Source organism: Amia ocellicauda, chromosome 10 (genome assembly GCF_036373705.1).
Source record: "Amia ocellicauda isolate fAmiCal2 chromosome 10, fAmiCal2.hap1, whole genome shotgun sequence".
In the NCBI taxonomy this organism is placed as follows: Eukaryota; Metazoa; Chordata; class Actinopteri; order Amiiformes; family Amiidae; genus Amia; species Amia ocellicauda.
Genome location: NC_089859.1, coordinates 22,741,753 through 22,759,861, shown reverse-complemented (window position 1 = coordinate 22,759,861; position 18,109 = coordinate 22,741,753). Strand labels below are relative to the sequence as shown.

General features: G+C 37.3%; 1 protein-coding gene across 1 annotated transcript in view; it reads right to left on the bottom strand.

Moving 5' to 3' along the window:
* Nucleotides 1–1,413: 1,413 nt before the first annotated feature.
* Nucleotides 1,414–18,109, bottom strand: part of LOC136760251 (histone deacetylase 9) — a 113,555-nt gene continuing 96,859 nt past the window's right edge. The window contains exons 25-28 of the mRNA XM_066715561.1: nucleotides 11,151–11,284; nucleotides 7,039–7,123; nucleotides 4,426–4,579; nucleotides 1,414–3,519 (exon numbers count right to left, since the gene is read on the bottom strand). Coding sequence (XP_066571658.1) covers nucleotides 3,480–3,519; nucleotides 4,426–4,579; nucleotides 7,039–7,123; nucleotides 11,151–11,284 — 413 coding nt within the window. The 3' untranslated portion in view covers nucleotides 1,414–3,479. The remainder of the gene's footprint in view (nucleotides 3,520–4,425; nucleotides 4,580–7,038; nucleotides 7,124–11,150; nucleotides 11,285–18,109) is intronic.

Below are 18,109 nucleotides of genomic sequence, written 5' to 3'. Positions count from 1 at the left end.
TGAAAAGAACACATTTTGTGTCAAAACATTCAACGTTCCTCCGCTTTCTCTATGTACTTGAAGTTGTATTCCAGTCAAGATCATTTCGTACCGCAAGTCAAGAATTGAGTTACAAATGTTGTGGTCCTACTTTCCCTCAGTTATAAAGATCTCATAGTCTGATTGATTGAAGGTATTGATGGAGAGTCTTTAAAAAGCTTCTGGTGCTACAGACACGTGACATTCCTGTGGAATTGAATCTCTCTGTGTGAGGGTGGTATTGTGACTAAGAGCAGACCGATGCGTTTCAGAATGACATTTATTCCAACTAGACACACAAGAGTCTGAGTATTCTCATTGGACACCTGAGCTTCTGACCCACAGGTTTTCCTTCCCCATTGAGTCCCTTTCTGCAAACAACAACAGAGCCCCACACTTTACTGGTAGGTTAAACTCTCGATCTCACAGGAATTGGTTTATTAGTTTTAATTTATTAAACAACCCCTGAAAAACTGTAGGAATCCTTATGGTTCCCTTGCCTCTTGAGCTCCTTTGAACTCACTTTTTTAAAGTAATTTTCTCTTTCTCATTACACTATTTTATGTTGACAATAAATATATTTTGATATTTTGAGAAAAAATGCTGAATTTATATAAACAGAAGGCACCTGTGATACAAACAGGCCTCGGTTCGGTTTGGTATGAAGAGCACGTGATCTTTAGCTACACGATCTTAGCCAGCCAGCCATGCCATGAACAGGATGGGAACCAATGCTGGGAGAAGCTGAAGGGAAATCCGCATGTTTGTGCTGCGAGGAGCGGAGTGGCAAGTGCACTCCATGCTGTTGGCTAAATGTGGCAGAAAATGTTCAGCTCTCCAGGAGAACCACCAGAAATGATCCTCACAGCATGAGGTACCATAGACGAGTAGCGAGGGGCCAACCGCTCTCAGCCTACTCAACGGCAGCCATCAACTGCAGTGCCCAGCACAGAGTTTACTACGCCTCCTCCCTGCCTCTCCCAGTGACATCTAACTGTCTGCCTTCTGAGGTCTGAGAGAGCGATCTGGGACCACAGACAGAGATAGCAGGTTGTCCGCACAAGACTTCTAGGGTTTTCTCTGTCTATGGCAGTGGTCCTGTGCCCAAAGAGTGGAGGGTGGTGCCATGTGCCACAGTGCCCGCACATAACAGAAACAGCAGGAGGAAATAGGCTTCGGCAGTCTACAGATCACTGGCCAGACGTGGACCCTGCCCAGCACATGTTTAATGATCTCCAACCTAAAAAGCCACAGTGAACCAACTTCCTGGTACTGCGCAATACAGGCCCCGTTCCCCCAACAGACTTGACTTTTATAAAGACGTTGGAGCATAAAGAATGAGCCACAGCACTCCTGTTTCCCCAGCACTGCGTACGATTCTTCTATAAACAGGTGTTCCTTCAAACTCGGATGTCTGTTTACCTTGCACTGACGAGTCTATGTAGGTACGAGTGAAAGTGAATGTACAATTTTAGGTTTTCGACTGTTGGCTCTCACCCCAAATTATAATCAGTTTCAGGACTCAGATGAGAGAAAAAAAAGATGAATTATGAACATGAACATATTGCACCAGAGATATAGTTATTGTTGTCATCGATGCTTAGAGATCAATAAACCCAAAATATTTAAAGCAGCTCCCCCTGTATTTTGATTTTTGTTTTAAGGACTTTCCATAAAACTGGGTTGCCAACTCTAACCGTTTATTAGAAACATTATCTAGGACCTTCCAAGCCCATCTTTCTTCCTCTTCTTCTTCTCTGACATTATGTAGTCTACAGCTTTTGGCAGAGGCACATGATATTCCATTCTGAGCCTGTTATAATTATTCAAAGGTCTTTGGGTATAAAATATATTACTCAATAGCATTGTTTACCTTTGGTCAAATAATCTTCAACATCCCCACTCAGATATCACCTTTCATTATTTTATTATCTGAAACAGAACCTCTTTATGAAAACGAAATGACTGACCGTACAGAACGTCTGAATGCCGAAAAAATATGGCCTGCCTAGATGACAAAAGAGAAATCTATAATTCCATTTGAATGAAATCTTTTCATCTTTGATTTACAGGTTTCAGTTCCCCTTAACTCGAACCACATTGTTCGATCTTTCATATCATCATAACCCTTGAGCAAAGCTTGTTCTAATTAAGGTTTCCTTCAAATTTCTGAATAGGGACTCGATGCTTTTCAGTTATGGTTTCAATGCCGTACTTGAAAGCTGCTTAGTTAGAAAAATATATAATGAACATCAGTTGATCATAAATTACAGAGTAGTTAAAGTGCCACTAACTAGTTTATAATTCTCTGAGTTTGTAACAGGCATTGGAACCATTAAAGTATCTTATTCTTGTTAACTTAATTGCTTCTAATGATAATTTTATCGTCAGATGCCATACTTAAAGCATTTCCCATTTACTTTAGTGAAATCAAAGTTTAATTTGTACCCTTCTTTGGACTTATTCTTTTCAGTGTAAAAAAATAATATAAAACAAGCTTCATTGTCTGGATTCTGTATTGTTGGGAAATGGAAAACTGAAAAGAAAATAACGGTTGTGGCAACAGCCAATAGGCATACAGTACAGCAGAGGTTTAAAATGTAATATTTAGTATGAATGCAATTATGGATATATAATTTGTTTAGTTTTGTCCATTTAAATATTCTATTATTTATACTATTGTTTATAGATATGTTTTCATTAAAATAAACTTTCTTTAATGCAAAATAGTGTCTACTCTTTGAGGCTCCTATTAGTGCATATCATGATTTTCTTTTAATACAGTATTAAAATGAAAGAAAATGTACAAATTTTTTTTTTTTAAGTATTTCCTTCAACATCAGCTCTTCTGACTTGCTCTATTCCTGTAATAAATAATACAATTAGAAAAATATTATATCTGCAATATCCCAAAGATGGCAGTGGGCAAATTCGATACACCTGTGTTGTACACAATCGATAAAAACAAAAAACACACAACCAGGCTGAAACCCCAATAACATTTGCTTCCATGACTGGTTACAGTTAAAACATATCAGCCACAGTTTTCCATAAAGTAATTTTCTGTTATAAAAGAGTGATTGCAAGGGGGAAAAAAAAGTCTTAACACTATTTAATGTAGGGGTTTGAGATCCGAGACCAGAATAACAGAACTCCTTTTGAAATGGTAACGTAAAAAAAAAGTCTGGAGCCCAAAAGTGTCAGTATTACTCCGTGTTGAAGGGCATGTTCATAATTGAAACTGACTCAACGCATGGGACATGGCATCTTTAAATTGAGAAAACCTAAGTCTTCCTTTCATACGTGTCCAAGGAACAAGTGAAATGAGTCCTGCAGGCACCCCGTGTTTATATTCCATCTGATGTGCGCCACCCAAGCAGCAGACAAGACATGTCTCGGGGTGCCTTTAGGGGATACACAATGATGTCACATACAGGAAACATCTCGGACGACTTGGCACTTCACAGCGCTGGCTCCTCTTCCATTGGCTCGGCCGCGGTTCTGTGAAAATAAACAGGCAATCAGAATACAGCACAAGAGTACACAATGACATTGTGGAGTTCCACGGATAATCAAAGTTGATTTTTCACTTCTGTGTGATGTTTATTTGTGTTATCCAGTTGTCCATAAATAGAGGTTCGTTCGCAGGAAGTATAAACAAAACGTCAAGTGGAAAAACAGTTTAAGTCCAAAGCAATGATTTCAAATTTTCCTGTTTACATTATCGCATGTTTGAATATCTGTATATTTAAGTCAAACTTATGGTTTAGAAAAAAGAAAGAAAAAAAAAAAATCAGAGGGAAGAGAAAAAGAAAGGGCTTCGGTAGAATGTAAACTATTTTACTTTCATGGTAGTTCAGCCCCGTTTCGCTGTGAAATCAAACACCAGCTTATCCAGTTCTCAATCTACAGCACATATGGCTATGGTTGGTATGCATCTGACAATCGTATCTGTTCAATGAAAAGTAGCAAACTGTATAGTTTATAACCAAGCCAGAGAAAAAATAGTCTTGCTGCACAGTGTTTACAGTCTCAGCTGGCAAATGCGACGGTTGAAAAGCTAAGCTTAAAGCCGTTCAATTAAACATAATTATATTTGTGTCATACATACATACTCGTCTCACTTTAGAAGTGTTTTTATTGCATTAAGCCATGACCTCTAACCCCTATAAGCCATTACAAATGAAAAGGCATAATACTCAATTCGACGTGAATGCAAAAAAGCATGTATTTATAATAATGGTTTCTAGGTGCAAGGGGTTGGGCTGAGATCACTTTTGAATGATCTAGTGGTCTTTGTATTTATAAAGCCATTGCACATGGTAGTGATCTGTGCATGAAATGAACATGAAGTACAGTAACGATAATCAACGGTCAACACAGATTTGCGTTCTCTCTTTTCCTCACCTGCTCTCCTGTGCTTTGCACGACTGGTGTACGTCAACCGACAGTAAAGACATCGCCGTGACAGCGTCCGTCTCCTCTCTCTCATGCTTCTGCGCCTCCGCAAGAGAGATGTTCACGACTGAAGAATACTTCTGAACTGATTTCCAGTACTTACCTGGAAGTTATAATGTAAATTAGAATCCGTTAGCCAAGCCTAAATAGACATTTTCCCTGACATTACAAAAAAGAAAGACACAAACAAACAAATAAAGCACATAGCAATAAGACAAACAGTTTATTGATTACAGAATAAATGTATTATCCTGTTCTGCTTAAAGACCAGGTGCTCAATGTAAGAAAAAAAGCTTCTTTGTCTTTAAGAAACCTTGTCTATTGGATTTAGATGAACAAGCCTGCTGGGGTGGCCTTTAACTCTCGCACAGTTTAGAGATGAGATGAGTCTCAGTCTGTGGGTTTGCATCCGATTCCTGACAGAGAACATGAATATGGTGGGCTTGAGAAATTTCATGGGGTTGAGGAAAGGCCATATGTACTCAATGGGGTCTATGCCTAGCAACAGGCCAGACAATGGTCCTGATGCCCGGACCCTCTTTCCATCCTTGTGTGACACAGAAGGTGTGAGCTGGGGCATCGGTTTCCATATAAACACCTTCTCCTGGGCCCTGGAGACCAATAGCACGGCCAGGCGGAATTCCCACCCGGAGTTTCTTAATGTAGGGGAACAGAAGTTACAGTTCCTGGGAGACCACCAGCTCTGACGGGGCACTGTCCCTAAGTCACACCTCCCACTCCCACAGACAGGCGCCTGCAGTTTACTGGGCAGCGGTGCGTAGATGATTCCATTAAAATTTCTGTGCTGTGTGGCGGCGTACCCACGCATAGTCACGGTCTGAGAGCTGTGACACCTGGGACTCGTCTGAAAAAAGACTATAGCATCTAGGTAGCATCCGTGGTACTTATTGCATTGTCGAATGGGATAGAGAGTTGTCTGTGATTGACCTGTTAATGGCTTCCACCTTTGCCCCACTACACAACTCCTTTCAAGGTCCACAAGTGCTCACCAAGCCCTTGCTTATGTTGTGTAGCTGGAGGCTTACCTTTTCTTATAGGTAGAAAATGTGTATTCACTATGTGACTGGATTCACCTATTTCAATCTACAGGGTGCATATTACCATATCCCCAGTAAATACATTTTATGGTCGAAAATGTCACTAAGAAAAGTAAATTCCTTGAGCCGTGGGATTTAAAATACAGTGACTCACATAAAGCAAAGGCACAATGCGTTATTAAAGAGTATACATTCGGAGATTTATGTCATTTTCATGATTTTAAAAATGAATCCCGATCCTAATCAGTTACTGTAAGTGCAATGTGTATAAAAAGTGTTCCATGAAGCATAGCTATTATAAATTAATGTGAAATAAAAATAATATATACATAACGGATAGGCAGAATAAAGCCCCTCGAATGAACATTTATTTAACACAGAGATGCGGTATCAAAAAAATGTCACAACGGACTTTCAAAACAAATCAATTCAACGAGAAGGTGAGGGCTGGGCTGTTCAATTCGTGCCAAATACTTCGGTCTTGGCCGTGTCATGAAATACTAGACGTGACATCATACAACCCTTGTCTAGTTCACACCCAATGAATAACTTTTTCAGTAACAAAATAAAAAAGGAAATAGATAAAATGAATATAGTGTTACATGTATTACTGTGTTTTCCAGTAAAGGGGGAAAAAAAAGATTCCTTCTAGTTACTTAGATGAAAACTGGCCAAAAAAAAGAAATCTAAGGAAGAAATCAAAAGGTTGAAAGGTAATACCTGCTCTTTTAGCTCTCTGTTAATATTTTTGACACTTGCCTTCAGTCTGTCATCAAGGTCTCTCTCTATCACCCCTGACACACTCGTGGTATCTGTCTCTCTTCTTCACACCTCCATCTCCTACTGACTAGACTACCGCAAAGTGGGTGGCTCTGTCGACGCTGTAGGACAGACTCAAACGTCCTCCTAAAATGCCATATTGGGTAAAGGTTTAACTGTATGTGTTTAGGGTGACATCTGACAGTATTTCATTAGGCAAGGGAAGTGGGGTGACATTGTGTGGACTGGGGGGGTTATACATATTGAGATAATTGTGCTGTTATTTTGAAACGGAGCTGTTCCAAGTCACCGAATTAAAATATCCATTCCCTTAATTTCACAAGTTTAATGGAAGTCAAGTTTTCCCATTACCTGAACGTGAGTTACAGACTGTGCAGGTCACCAGTGGTACATTTTTACATTCCCAAATCCGTGGCTCACAAATAAATGCTTACACATCCGTAGGGTGTAGGTTTGCTTAGACATTACTCGGGGGGGAAGTGACTACGCAGGCGAGAGTTGTCATACAAATTATTTTTTGCATGAATAAAAGCAATTATCAATGTTCTTGTGAGTGTATTTTCTCCAGGGTCTATTTTGTCTCCTGGAGAGATTATGAAATCAAAATAGTTGGAATAAGTGTAATAGGTTGTCTTCTCAAGAGTACACAAATTCTTACAATTAAAGGTCACCAGTGATTCGACATCTACGATTAAAAGACTAATGATTAAAAAACAAAACTCACTCTGGATCTCAATCGTCTTTTCGATAGAAGACACAGCATTGGCGTTTGGTTTGGCATGAAGCACTTTCTCGGGGAGAGATTCCAGCTGAAAGATCGAGTTAAAAAGCAGTGAATACATATAAAGTGTTTTTTCCAGTGTTCGCAGAAGAAAGCATCATTATATAAGTGAAAACAGTGATTGTTAATAAAAACTTTCAACTTCTAACACTGAATATACACTCACACACGAGATGAACACCATCTTTTCATCTTTGAAAAGTTACCGACTGAGGCTAAAACTGCCTTTAAAGTCTTCCTCGGTGCTGCATCAGAAGTCAAAATGGATTTCACATGTGCTGACCTCTGAAGAAAGCGATGTCATTTAGGTATTGGCATGGATTCCTGCAGCTTTGCTCTTCAATGATCTATGATATCAGAGCTGACAGTTTGAAACAGAAGAAATGTATGTTTTGGTAAAGAATATGGTCTGTGCCTTCACAAAATAATGTGTTATGAATAAAGTATTTTTTCCCCCAGAATCCCTACGTTGAAAAACTAAAAATAGTTCACTTATAGTTCCTTAAGTTCCATGATATTTTGGGTAGGACATGCTGAATAGATGCTACTAAACAGGTAAGGAAACATGATATCAGAAGCAAAAAATGAATTGGCCCCTCAAAATGCGCTCTTAAGACCCCTAGTGAAGTCAGGCAGACACTTACCAGAGATGATTCAGAGCACAGGTAAAGTCTTTTCAGTTTATTGGAATACCAGCCTTCCTAAACACCTCACAGTTTCTATAATGCCTTTTCACTACATCTCAAGTTCACTATTATTTATTAGATTTTTACTTTAAATCTATGTATCTGCCTTCAGTCTTAAACCTATGATGACGACTGTGATTTGGTTAGGATATGAAGCTTTACAAAACCTGGAATCGAGCAGATAAAGCAGTAAAATGAGGTCAGTTCCCCTCAGTTCAGGTTTTTTCCTCCTTGATGCTGTTTTTTAGTTTTTTCGTATTGTAAAATGAAATCTCGTTGAGTTCAGGAAAGTGTATCAGCTCTAACGTTGAATGAATTACATCTGTTGGCTCGACCGGTCTTGTTAAAACATCTTTTTATGGAGTGATTCAAACTTTATGTGAAACCCACTGTAGACAGGATTCAACAAAAGGCATAAAGGCTTACTATTGGAAACTCACGGGGGGTGGGATTGCAAATCGAACCACGGCACACACTGTCAGTCTCCTCTCCTGAAGGAATTAGCTGGATGTGACACCCCCCCCCCATCTCTCCTCTCAGGGGGTGCATCTTTAACAGGGGACTAAGCCTTTGGTTTAATTAACTTGAAAATCCAGTGCCATGTGGCCACAAAGTGACATTTATTTGAGAGGAAGAATTGATGTGTTGTTCTTAACTATTACTAGCCCCTTCTTCCTTCCTCGGCATGTCTAGTCTTTTAATTTCGACTAATTCGGGCTAATCTCTCGGCACCTCGGGGGTTCAGGTTGCTTTCCCGCACAGACTCTGTACTACAGCACTTACAGCCGTATCTTCCCCCCTATTTATATGTCCGAATGAAGTCATACAATGAAGTCAGCTGTTCAATTTACACTCCCTTCAGTTTCAAATTGCAGAGTCTGAAAGAGTATTTAGTTTAAGCTCAACCAAAATAATGGCACATCATGGTTAGTTAGCTAGTTAATGTCTGTGATTATTTGGGCGAAGCACATAATCCATTATTTATATTAGTGCACCTACAAAAACTGATGCATAATCCTCTTCAACCTATGATTCACTCTTATACGACATATAAATCAGTCTCTGTCCTCCTTCCACCATTTGATGGGCGAGTTTGATTTTGCAGCTTATCGGTAGATATTTATGCTGGAATGAGGATAAATATGATTAATAAATCACATGTATTATATTTTTCCACTGAACTTCAGTTACTCTTGTCATGTGTCCTGAATACGAGCTGCATGGAACGTTTCAAAGTCTGTGATAAAGAACAGGGTCTTTCTTTTTCCACTGAGCTATAAAACAACTTCTCTATCAGTTTTCCAAAAGGGTGTACTATAAGGTTAACCTGATGATGTGTCACTGGATTCAGACGTTATGTTACCTGAAGCACCGCTGTTTCCAGGACAAAGTGACAGGTTTTTGCTTTTATGAGGTTCAGGTTTGCTTTTCACTCGATGTATGTTGCATGTGTGAGTTCCAGGTCAGTGCTAGGTTGATTCCTAATCCATCGTGTAACTGCACAACACATTAGCGCACTATATGCAAGTCTTTCAAAGTTATTCAGCGCTAGATGGGACTAGACTACAGAGATAGCTCAAGCGCTAGTGCGTTCCAAGAAAATGAGAAAAACTTCAACCCGGTTTGACTTCAAGACAAACAATTAGAAATTCCGGTTCTTTTTGCTTTTCAGAACATTTTTGCTTAATGCAGATACAATTTAACCATAATCTTAAACTCTGAAACTGCCTGATCCTTTTCAAATTGTGCAAGTGCAGGCTTTCGACAACAACCAGGAAGTGCAAACGAGCTGAATGTTCAATTAATCTTTTTTTTAAATGATATATATACATTTTAAAAGTACAATGTCAAAGCTTCATTAATAAAGTGGTCTCAGGAATGAATGCATGGCTTTATTGACAGCTAGTGGCCAAGAAAAACAAAGCAAAAGAAATAGTGTTTGAAAAAACTGCAAAATGTTTATGAATTCTAATCCCCAACACATGAATAAATACCTCTGACAAACTGCAGAGTACTCTGACAAAGGCCTCTGCTGACCTTTCTAATTTGGGTTCAGTCAAATTTGCAGTGTATGGCAGCCAAAGCAAATCTTGCCAAGTTTTCGACCAAAAGCTCTACCACCTACAATTATTTGTAAAACTGAAGTACTAGATAATTAGTGATAATTATCCTATTAATCATGCAGAGAAATGGCTTTGATGGAGAACACAGCTGTAATTATAACTGTTGACTTAGGGCTGTTTTCATATTGTGTATTGCTTATTGTGTCTTATTGCAGGAGAGAGAAACGGACAGCAGCATCACAAAGAACAAGCTATCCCTGCAGCCGATTATTTCACGGCAAGAGTTCAGCATGGAAATGTTGTTTGTAGAAAAACTAAGAATTATACCATTTAAACTGTTCATAAATGTAATACTAACACAACTTTTGCCTGCCCCGTCTCTCACTGTAATTTGTAAGCACTAGTATAAATGCCCAGCTGCAATATATCAAACTATAAGTTGCATATGAAGTTCACTATAAATGATCAAGTTTTCCCACTTGACCTTCCTTAATTTATTGATATTTTTACTGTATGTCCGATGAAGATAATATTACATGAGTATTAGTGTTTTTACTAGAGCAAATATGGTTTATATACTGATTCCTTCTCGCCCGTGATGAACTCGCAATTGCAGCTGCATGTGTTACTGTTCAACTGTTTCTTTGCCAATTTGATTTGAGCTGTACAATAAGGAGAGAGACGGGTTTGCACGATGTGGCACTGTTTGCAAGTCAGCATTTGATTGGACGAGCAGATAAAGCGTGAGACAGACCGAGCCAAATCCTGGGATATCCATTGCTAGTGTGCATGACATCAGTGCTCAGTTTGGTCAATCAGATGTTGCTCTGACACGGAAAACACGCCCAAGTCCGTTAAATCGTCTGAGTTAGTTTGAGATCCTGTATTTATCGAGTGTGTTTTTAAAAGGTACCATTCTGTTCTGAACTGCTCTGAGAATTATTTATGCATGCGATGTCTACCACACTTTGAGGAAGCGCCAGCAGGGCGTCCCTCTTCGACCACGAGCGCCTTAGAACCCAGATATAAACCTTACGGGAAATGTCCAGGAACTGTTTTATCAGTTTCACCTCCATTTGTGCTCATGGAGACAGTACTAAAACTTTTCTTCCACTTATCCCTGAAGGGCACTGATGCCCACAACACTGACCAACACTATTTTGATTTGATCTTGCCAATGTCCCCTATGTGGAAGTATGTAATTTTGCAGTTGCAATGTTGCTGTGAATGTGAATGTGGCCCACTGCACTGCACAGTGGCGTCCAGCCAGCACCTGACTTCAGAGCTGTGACTCATCATCTTTTACCTCATTTCCCAGCAGGGCGTTCACGCAGGCCTCTGACGCATCGCAGATGGCGCTAAGATCGTGTCCACCTTCCAACGCCAGGACCACGCGTCCACTTGCCAGCCTCATCAATTGCTTGGTTAGTTGACCAAAGCCTTAACCACAGAGGAAAGAAAACAAAAAAAACATCAAATCTCCTGTAAGGCGGGTTGTTTGATAGGCTCAACAGAGCAGTGTTTATTGTATTGCTTTTCGCAGAGAGTTTTTACAGCCCCAGTCAGTTGATGTATTTATGCCAGCAGAGCTATAAACACGAATGCAGTCATCTGCAGTATATATATATATAAACAACAGTTAAATCTTTTGTATTGTTTTTTATTCTGAATACTTTTCGATGCTTTTATATATATATATATAAAGATTTTCCGTACAGTTCTGAGTCATGCTGAATTTTTCTACATAGAACAAACAAACACACACACACAACACAACACAATACTCTCCAACCTGCAAACTGAAGACAGGGTGTTTATTACCAGTACCTCTGCCGATACTAATATTTCAGCGAGAGTGCAATGTTACTGCTCAGTGTTGTGAATCACTGTCATTCTCAGATCTCTTTTCCCTAAAAGACACTTTGACCTGCTGTAGAGAGTTACTGTCTGACTGTGCAAAAGCAGAAGCAGGCATGGTGTATGTTCTCATCACGTAGTAGTGCCATTGTGCAGTGGGGTTTACAGTGAAATGATTTATAATATTGGAATGCCTCATCTTCCTGAAACGTCATATATAATTAGTATTCCAAATGCAGCCTGGTTTAGTCATATAATGTAGATTTAAAAACAATAAATGCATGTAAACAAATTGTATAAACACATTATGACAACTGATATATATCCTATAGAACAGAGTAGAAATTAATCAATAAATAAATTATAAAATTATCAAAATAGTGTGATGAAAATGGCACGCTTCTAAACACGGATTTGAAAAGTTTCATTTGAAAATGCTGACCGACTGAAGGTACACTTAAATATTTAGCTTTGAATTTTTTAAACACTTCCCAAATACAGCTGCTTGGAAAGGTATTTTTAATTTTTTTAACACGCTCCCAAAAATTCCACTGACCTCATCGCTACTCGATGATGGCCATCAGAGACCTATCACCTACTGTATTAAGCAGATAACTCTCTCCTTTCATACCTCCGAGGTGCATTATACAGTAGGAGCACATTTGACGGATCAGCAGCCCTGCAGGAATGTGCTGTTTCTCCGTGAGGACACTTGTGATGTTAAACGCTTCCAGATGGGCCCAATGTTTTATGCATTTCAAATATAAATATTCAAGCAACCTGAGACATGTGAGCACAAGGTGAGCAGCACCATCCGGGGAGTGAAAAGTGGACACAGAGGGGATTTTAAACAGAGGTCTTTAAAACGACCACGATTTGTTATGGTAATGAGAAACATTAAGGCCTGCTCCCGCTTTCAAGAGACAAAAGCAGTTTCACAGAGTGGAGGATGACTTGTGATTGGAAAACTATAAGTTTAATATATTTGAACGAGGAAACAATTGGCAACACATTTTTAAAGAAGACTGTTAAAGAGCAGGTATATTTAATATGTATATTTACATGAAAATGCCCTCTTTTACAAATGAACTTCCGTCACTTGTGATTTTCCACCAGGACAACTTTGGCACATGCGCACGATATTTTTGCCGTCCACTATATTCTTTAATGACGATTTTGGTGACAGTAAACTTTCCTTTGATTCAACCCTTCTCTGCACATGCTGCCAAGACTGTACCAAACAGATCTGCATTATATCCCTGTGGTTGCTTTGTGACTAAGTGATTGATTCACATTGATATAATTCCAACAACCGTATCCAAAATTAACTAGGTCAGGCTTTGCACAACGTCTTGACATCCTAGACAATATGTCCCACATAAACGGCAACATAAACCCTGGACGTGTAAACTATGAGCTCTCTGTAGCCCCAGAATTGTGTCTGTCAGTATATTTAGAGTACAGCCTACAGATTAAAATAAACTTTTGAAATTGATTGGAATTGAAATGAGGCATAACTCTCATTAGAGGAGACTTGCCGTTCCAAGAGCACAAAGAGAAGGGGCTAATGCTACCCCCCCTGCCCCAATTCATTGGGCTTTTTAAGCTCTATTTATTACCTATAGGGCAAGGGTAGCTAATTCGTCATCCTTGCCTGGATGTTATGAATGAGCAGCTATATTTGTACTGGATTTACTATAGTTGTTTTTTTTCGCCTAGACTTTAAGTTAATAAACTTATACAGTGAGAGCAATTATATATATATATATATATATATATATATATTTTTTTTTTTTTCTTTGAGATCTTTTGGGAACAATACTGATTTGTACAGAGTTGTGGGCATCCTTGAAATATCTACACTAAATATCTAAGCTGTAGTTTTATTATTAATAGGTAAAATACAAAATAATCCGTACATTTATTTTAAATTACATTTAGTTTGAAAGAAATTAGCTCAAAATATAGTTTTCGAGTTATATTTGGGTGCTAATGCTTAAACTTGGCTAGTTAGGGATGACAGAAAATGGAAGCTGTAACTTTATTATGAAATCATTTTGAAAAGATTAATTAGAAATTAATTTAGAAGTTGTATATCATTCATTCACATGTTAAGTTAAAAGGAGAACATTAACGTTTTATTCATTTATATTTAGGTTGTACAATTATATTTATAGGATGGCAGTTATTACCTAAGAAAACATTGTATTTATGCTCACAATCAGTTTATTAAGTTTATTTCTAAATTGTGGAAGTTAATAATGATAGAAATATCGTAGAGAACTCAGTCGCCCAAGACAAGGTTCCCACCATCATGTTTTTTGGAGTAATTATCTATTAATGGTTTCAATTTCTTAGACTGCAGTTTCTATGATATGTAGCTCTTCTGGCAGAGTCTCTGAAAGACATGCCTGGTACCGCCTGCCAGGGCGAACGCAGGTGAAACAAATTATTGTGTTGCGTTGCTGCACAGAGACGTGTTTCACTGGAGGCAACACTTCCCCATCGCACTTTCTCTCACGCAGCTACAAGAAGTCTTTCAGAAGCTTTGTCTTGTCTGGTTGGGCTGTTAGAATGGGAAACATTAATCTAAGCTCAAAAAATATATAATAAAATATGCAAAGTCAAATATGGAACAAACACAGAGAAGGAAATGACAGGAAAATGCAGATGATATAAAGTACTTTGCGTCTGCAGCTTGCTCTAGTCCTAAGCCAACGATGAGTCCCACTGCCAAACATCCCTATATTTCAAGGAGCAATTGAACTCTTCACCATGGAAATATTTCCACAGCTGTCAAGAAACACTTTAAAGTCAACTATCATGGAAAAATTATGATAGAATATGTAACAGTTCTCTGGACGAAATAAAACAACACAGGCAAGACAATGGAAGAATATTACTGAGGTCTTTATATTTTCATTTCAAAGACAAATGTTTTGGGTTTGTTTTTTTTACGATCGGGATTTTGCAATGATTGTTATTGAAATGTGAAATAAATTTAATAAATGGTTCTGAGCAGGTCAAAGACAAGCTCATCAGGGTTTAATACCTTCTCTTCACAAGGTTTCCATTGAATTGGAGAGGCTGTTAGTCAGGACTCGACAAATTTAAACTCCCAGGATCCTGTGTTTATGGAAGTACAAACTGTAGTGACCATTACGTGAAGTCACCTCTATTGTTGTATGATTCTATTTAAATTTAATTTACAGTAATTGAACATAAACACACGCACTCTAAGGGATATAAAGATATGGTGTGGGGGGGCCTGTTGTTTAACTGATCACATTAGAGGAGCTCACAACCCAGAATGGAGCTTGTTTAGGTCCGGGAAGTTTAACATAAACACAAGTTTTGACCCAATTTTTTTTTTTGATTTATCAGTTTTCTTTGAATGAATGCAGAGCCTAATTTGTGTTCTTTCTGGAGACAAAAGGCCGTGTGTTATGCTGCTGCAGGTACAGATCCTTCCGCACACAGCTAATTGAAACTAATTTTCTAGGGGAAGGTGGCACGCAAATTGTTTTTTGACGAGTCGTTGGATCTCACTTTGACCAAATAATTCCACAAACGAGACCAGGGCCGATATCTCGCACGGATATTTATACAGCTCTAGTGCGGCAAAACTGGTAAAAACAAATCTGTTGTTTATATATTCAAACAAGAATTAAATCATAATTTTAACAGTTGTGGTGATTAAAAAGAAAAAAGACTGTTGCTCTATCCAAACTCAACAGGCGTATGTCATCAATTTCAGATTTAAAAAACAAGCAGAAAAACAAAAATGCCTTTAATTCACACGTCACCAAATGTAACATAAGGTCACAAAAGGTTTGAGTTAAAAGTCCTTAACCTCTGACTAAACCACAGCCCTAAATCTGAGCCCTAATTCCACAGTGTCCTGTATACAGTTGTACACTTATCTCCACAGGATGCAGGTCAGGCTTACTCCTGCTCTTGAAGAACACTTAAGGTAGACTTATCTCCACCGACGATCACAGTATCACTGGGGTGCTGGCACCATCTAACAAAATATAAAATCTAGCAGTTTGTAACCCTTTTGGTCAATCAAGTTCAAAGCAGGCTGGGCTGTGCACTGCGGTATTGTATTTCACTTAGGCTGCTAGGAAATACCCAGGATCCTTTGTGGTTCATCAACCTTCATGGCTCTGGTCAGACATGAGCAGGACAGGACCCGCGAGGAGCCGACAGCCACTTTGGATAGATAGTGTTACCACGGTCATTAATCTGATAACCTGTGGAGATTGGCTAATGGTTCTATCAGAGTTGTATCTACCTTTCTCTCTTAATATACATCAAGAACAGCCAAAGTCTCTTTAAATGCCTGCTTTGAAGATTATATATATATATATATATATATATATATACACACACATATCTGTTGTAGATCTTTGTCTGTCTGTCCGAGCTGTGTGTGGTGTTTGAGTAGGAATTCAGAACAGTGCTTATAATTGGTGAGATAGCACAGATATCAAAGTTATATATATGTATAAATATATAATTTGTTAACCTTCACTTGAACATAAGAGGTTAGTAATGGACTGTGACAGAATAAGACCTGTCTATCTATAGAATAAACTCCATCTATATGTTATAGGAGGAATGCCAATGACATAATTTCTGGAAATATCTAATTGGAGAATTTGAGTGATTGTATCGACATCAAATATCAATAATAAAATGTAATAGTGTTTGTAAGTTATTTTTGTTTTGTATGTATAGCCTCAACACAGTAATACGATTCTACTACTTTTTTCAACCTGCATTCTGTGAAATATTTTAAACTTCATAAAATGTGACTCTTTAAATGGCTGTAATAATAATAATAATAATAATAATAATAATAATAATAATATTATTATTATTATTATGTCAAAAAACTTTGCAATTCTATATTATAAAATATTGAAGTAATGAAGAAATATTTTCCACCTATTTTTTATCAGTGAAACATTAGACATGACATTTAAACAATATAGTCTTATATAAGATTTTTTTAATATAAAAACACAATATAGATATAGGAAACAAAGTTTATAATTTTTGCGGTTTTGCCAAACATTATTTTTCCACAATAATGGAAAGGCCTAGGGGTTAAATGTATTAATTTATTTATTTTTACAAATGCAGCTTGAACATGTCAGAGTAGTTATAAATATAACTATTTTATTTATTTCTAATTGTGGTTTCACAAAAAAATGTCCACTGAAGACCAGTTTAACAATCCCATTGCTGTGTGAAATGTCATTGCCTTTACGTGAGGAAAAAGGACAAATAAAGAAAATAAATTAATTTGACTAAATATTATTTTAGTAACAGAAATAAATCCTGTCTGCTTTAGAAAATGAAAAAAAGGGTTAAGAGGCATATATAGCAAACAGGTGGTTTAACTGTTAAAGCAGACCTGCTTAGCTTGCAGAATTCCTCAACAACCTGTGGAAAATCATGTAAAATATGCCATTAAATTTGGGGGACGCTACCAACATAAACGATTAATGAAAATATATAAAATAAAATAGGAGTATAATAATTTTTGAGTGTATTGAAGTTTAAGAAGAATACTGCAAATTGTTATTAAATCACAGCAATAACACTTAATTATATCCATTATTTGTTTTTCTAAATATGTAAATGAGAAGTATTTTTGACAAATTTATTTTTATATATCACAGTTATCTAAAATTGAATTGAAAAAGTTAAATTCAATGTTCAATTTAAGGATGCACCCTTCCCTTATGTAATGTTATAATATTTATTCTTGGTATTGTTCATTAATCATAAAAAAAACAAAAACAAAAAAACAACAGGTTTAAACTAAAGGTTGCAGTTTAATAATAATTTGTTTTAATAAGAAATTTTATCATTTTCTGTATGAATTTATTTTGTGGTTTTAAACATAAAAAAGGCATTTATCTTAAATAAAAACATGCTTTATATCATATAATCAGCTTAAACACAAAAATGATTCTTAAATAATTTATTTTTAATTGCAGTTTATTTGATCTAACCAAAAGGAGATCATTTTCAAATCTATATGGTGAAGAAGTTGCTTTTTATGTTTTAATTATTGGTTATTAAATAATGAACAATACAGTGAAAATGTAGTTATAATTATATAATTTTAAGAATGTATTTGGAACAGAAACAGTTTATGTCATTCCTTTCTTCAGGAATCAGTCAGTAATCTAAAAAAAAATACCCTCAGTAAGTACTTGTCACATTTGTGTCACCTCTGCAATTAATCCACAAGTCTTAAACACATTTACACCTCTGACAGAGATTAGCCTTAGAAAAATAAGACAGTAATGCCAGGCCTCCCTCGGTAGAAAAGACTGATCTCTATCAAATTGAAGAATGCTGACCCTCAGTAGAAATATATCTGGGATA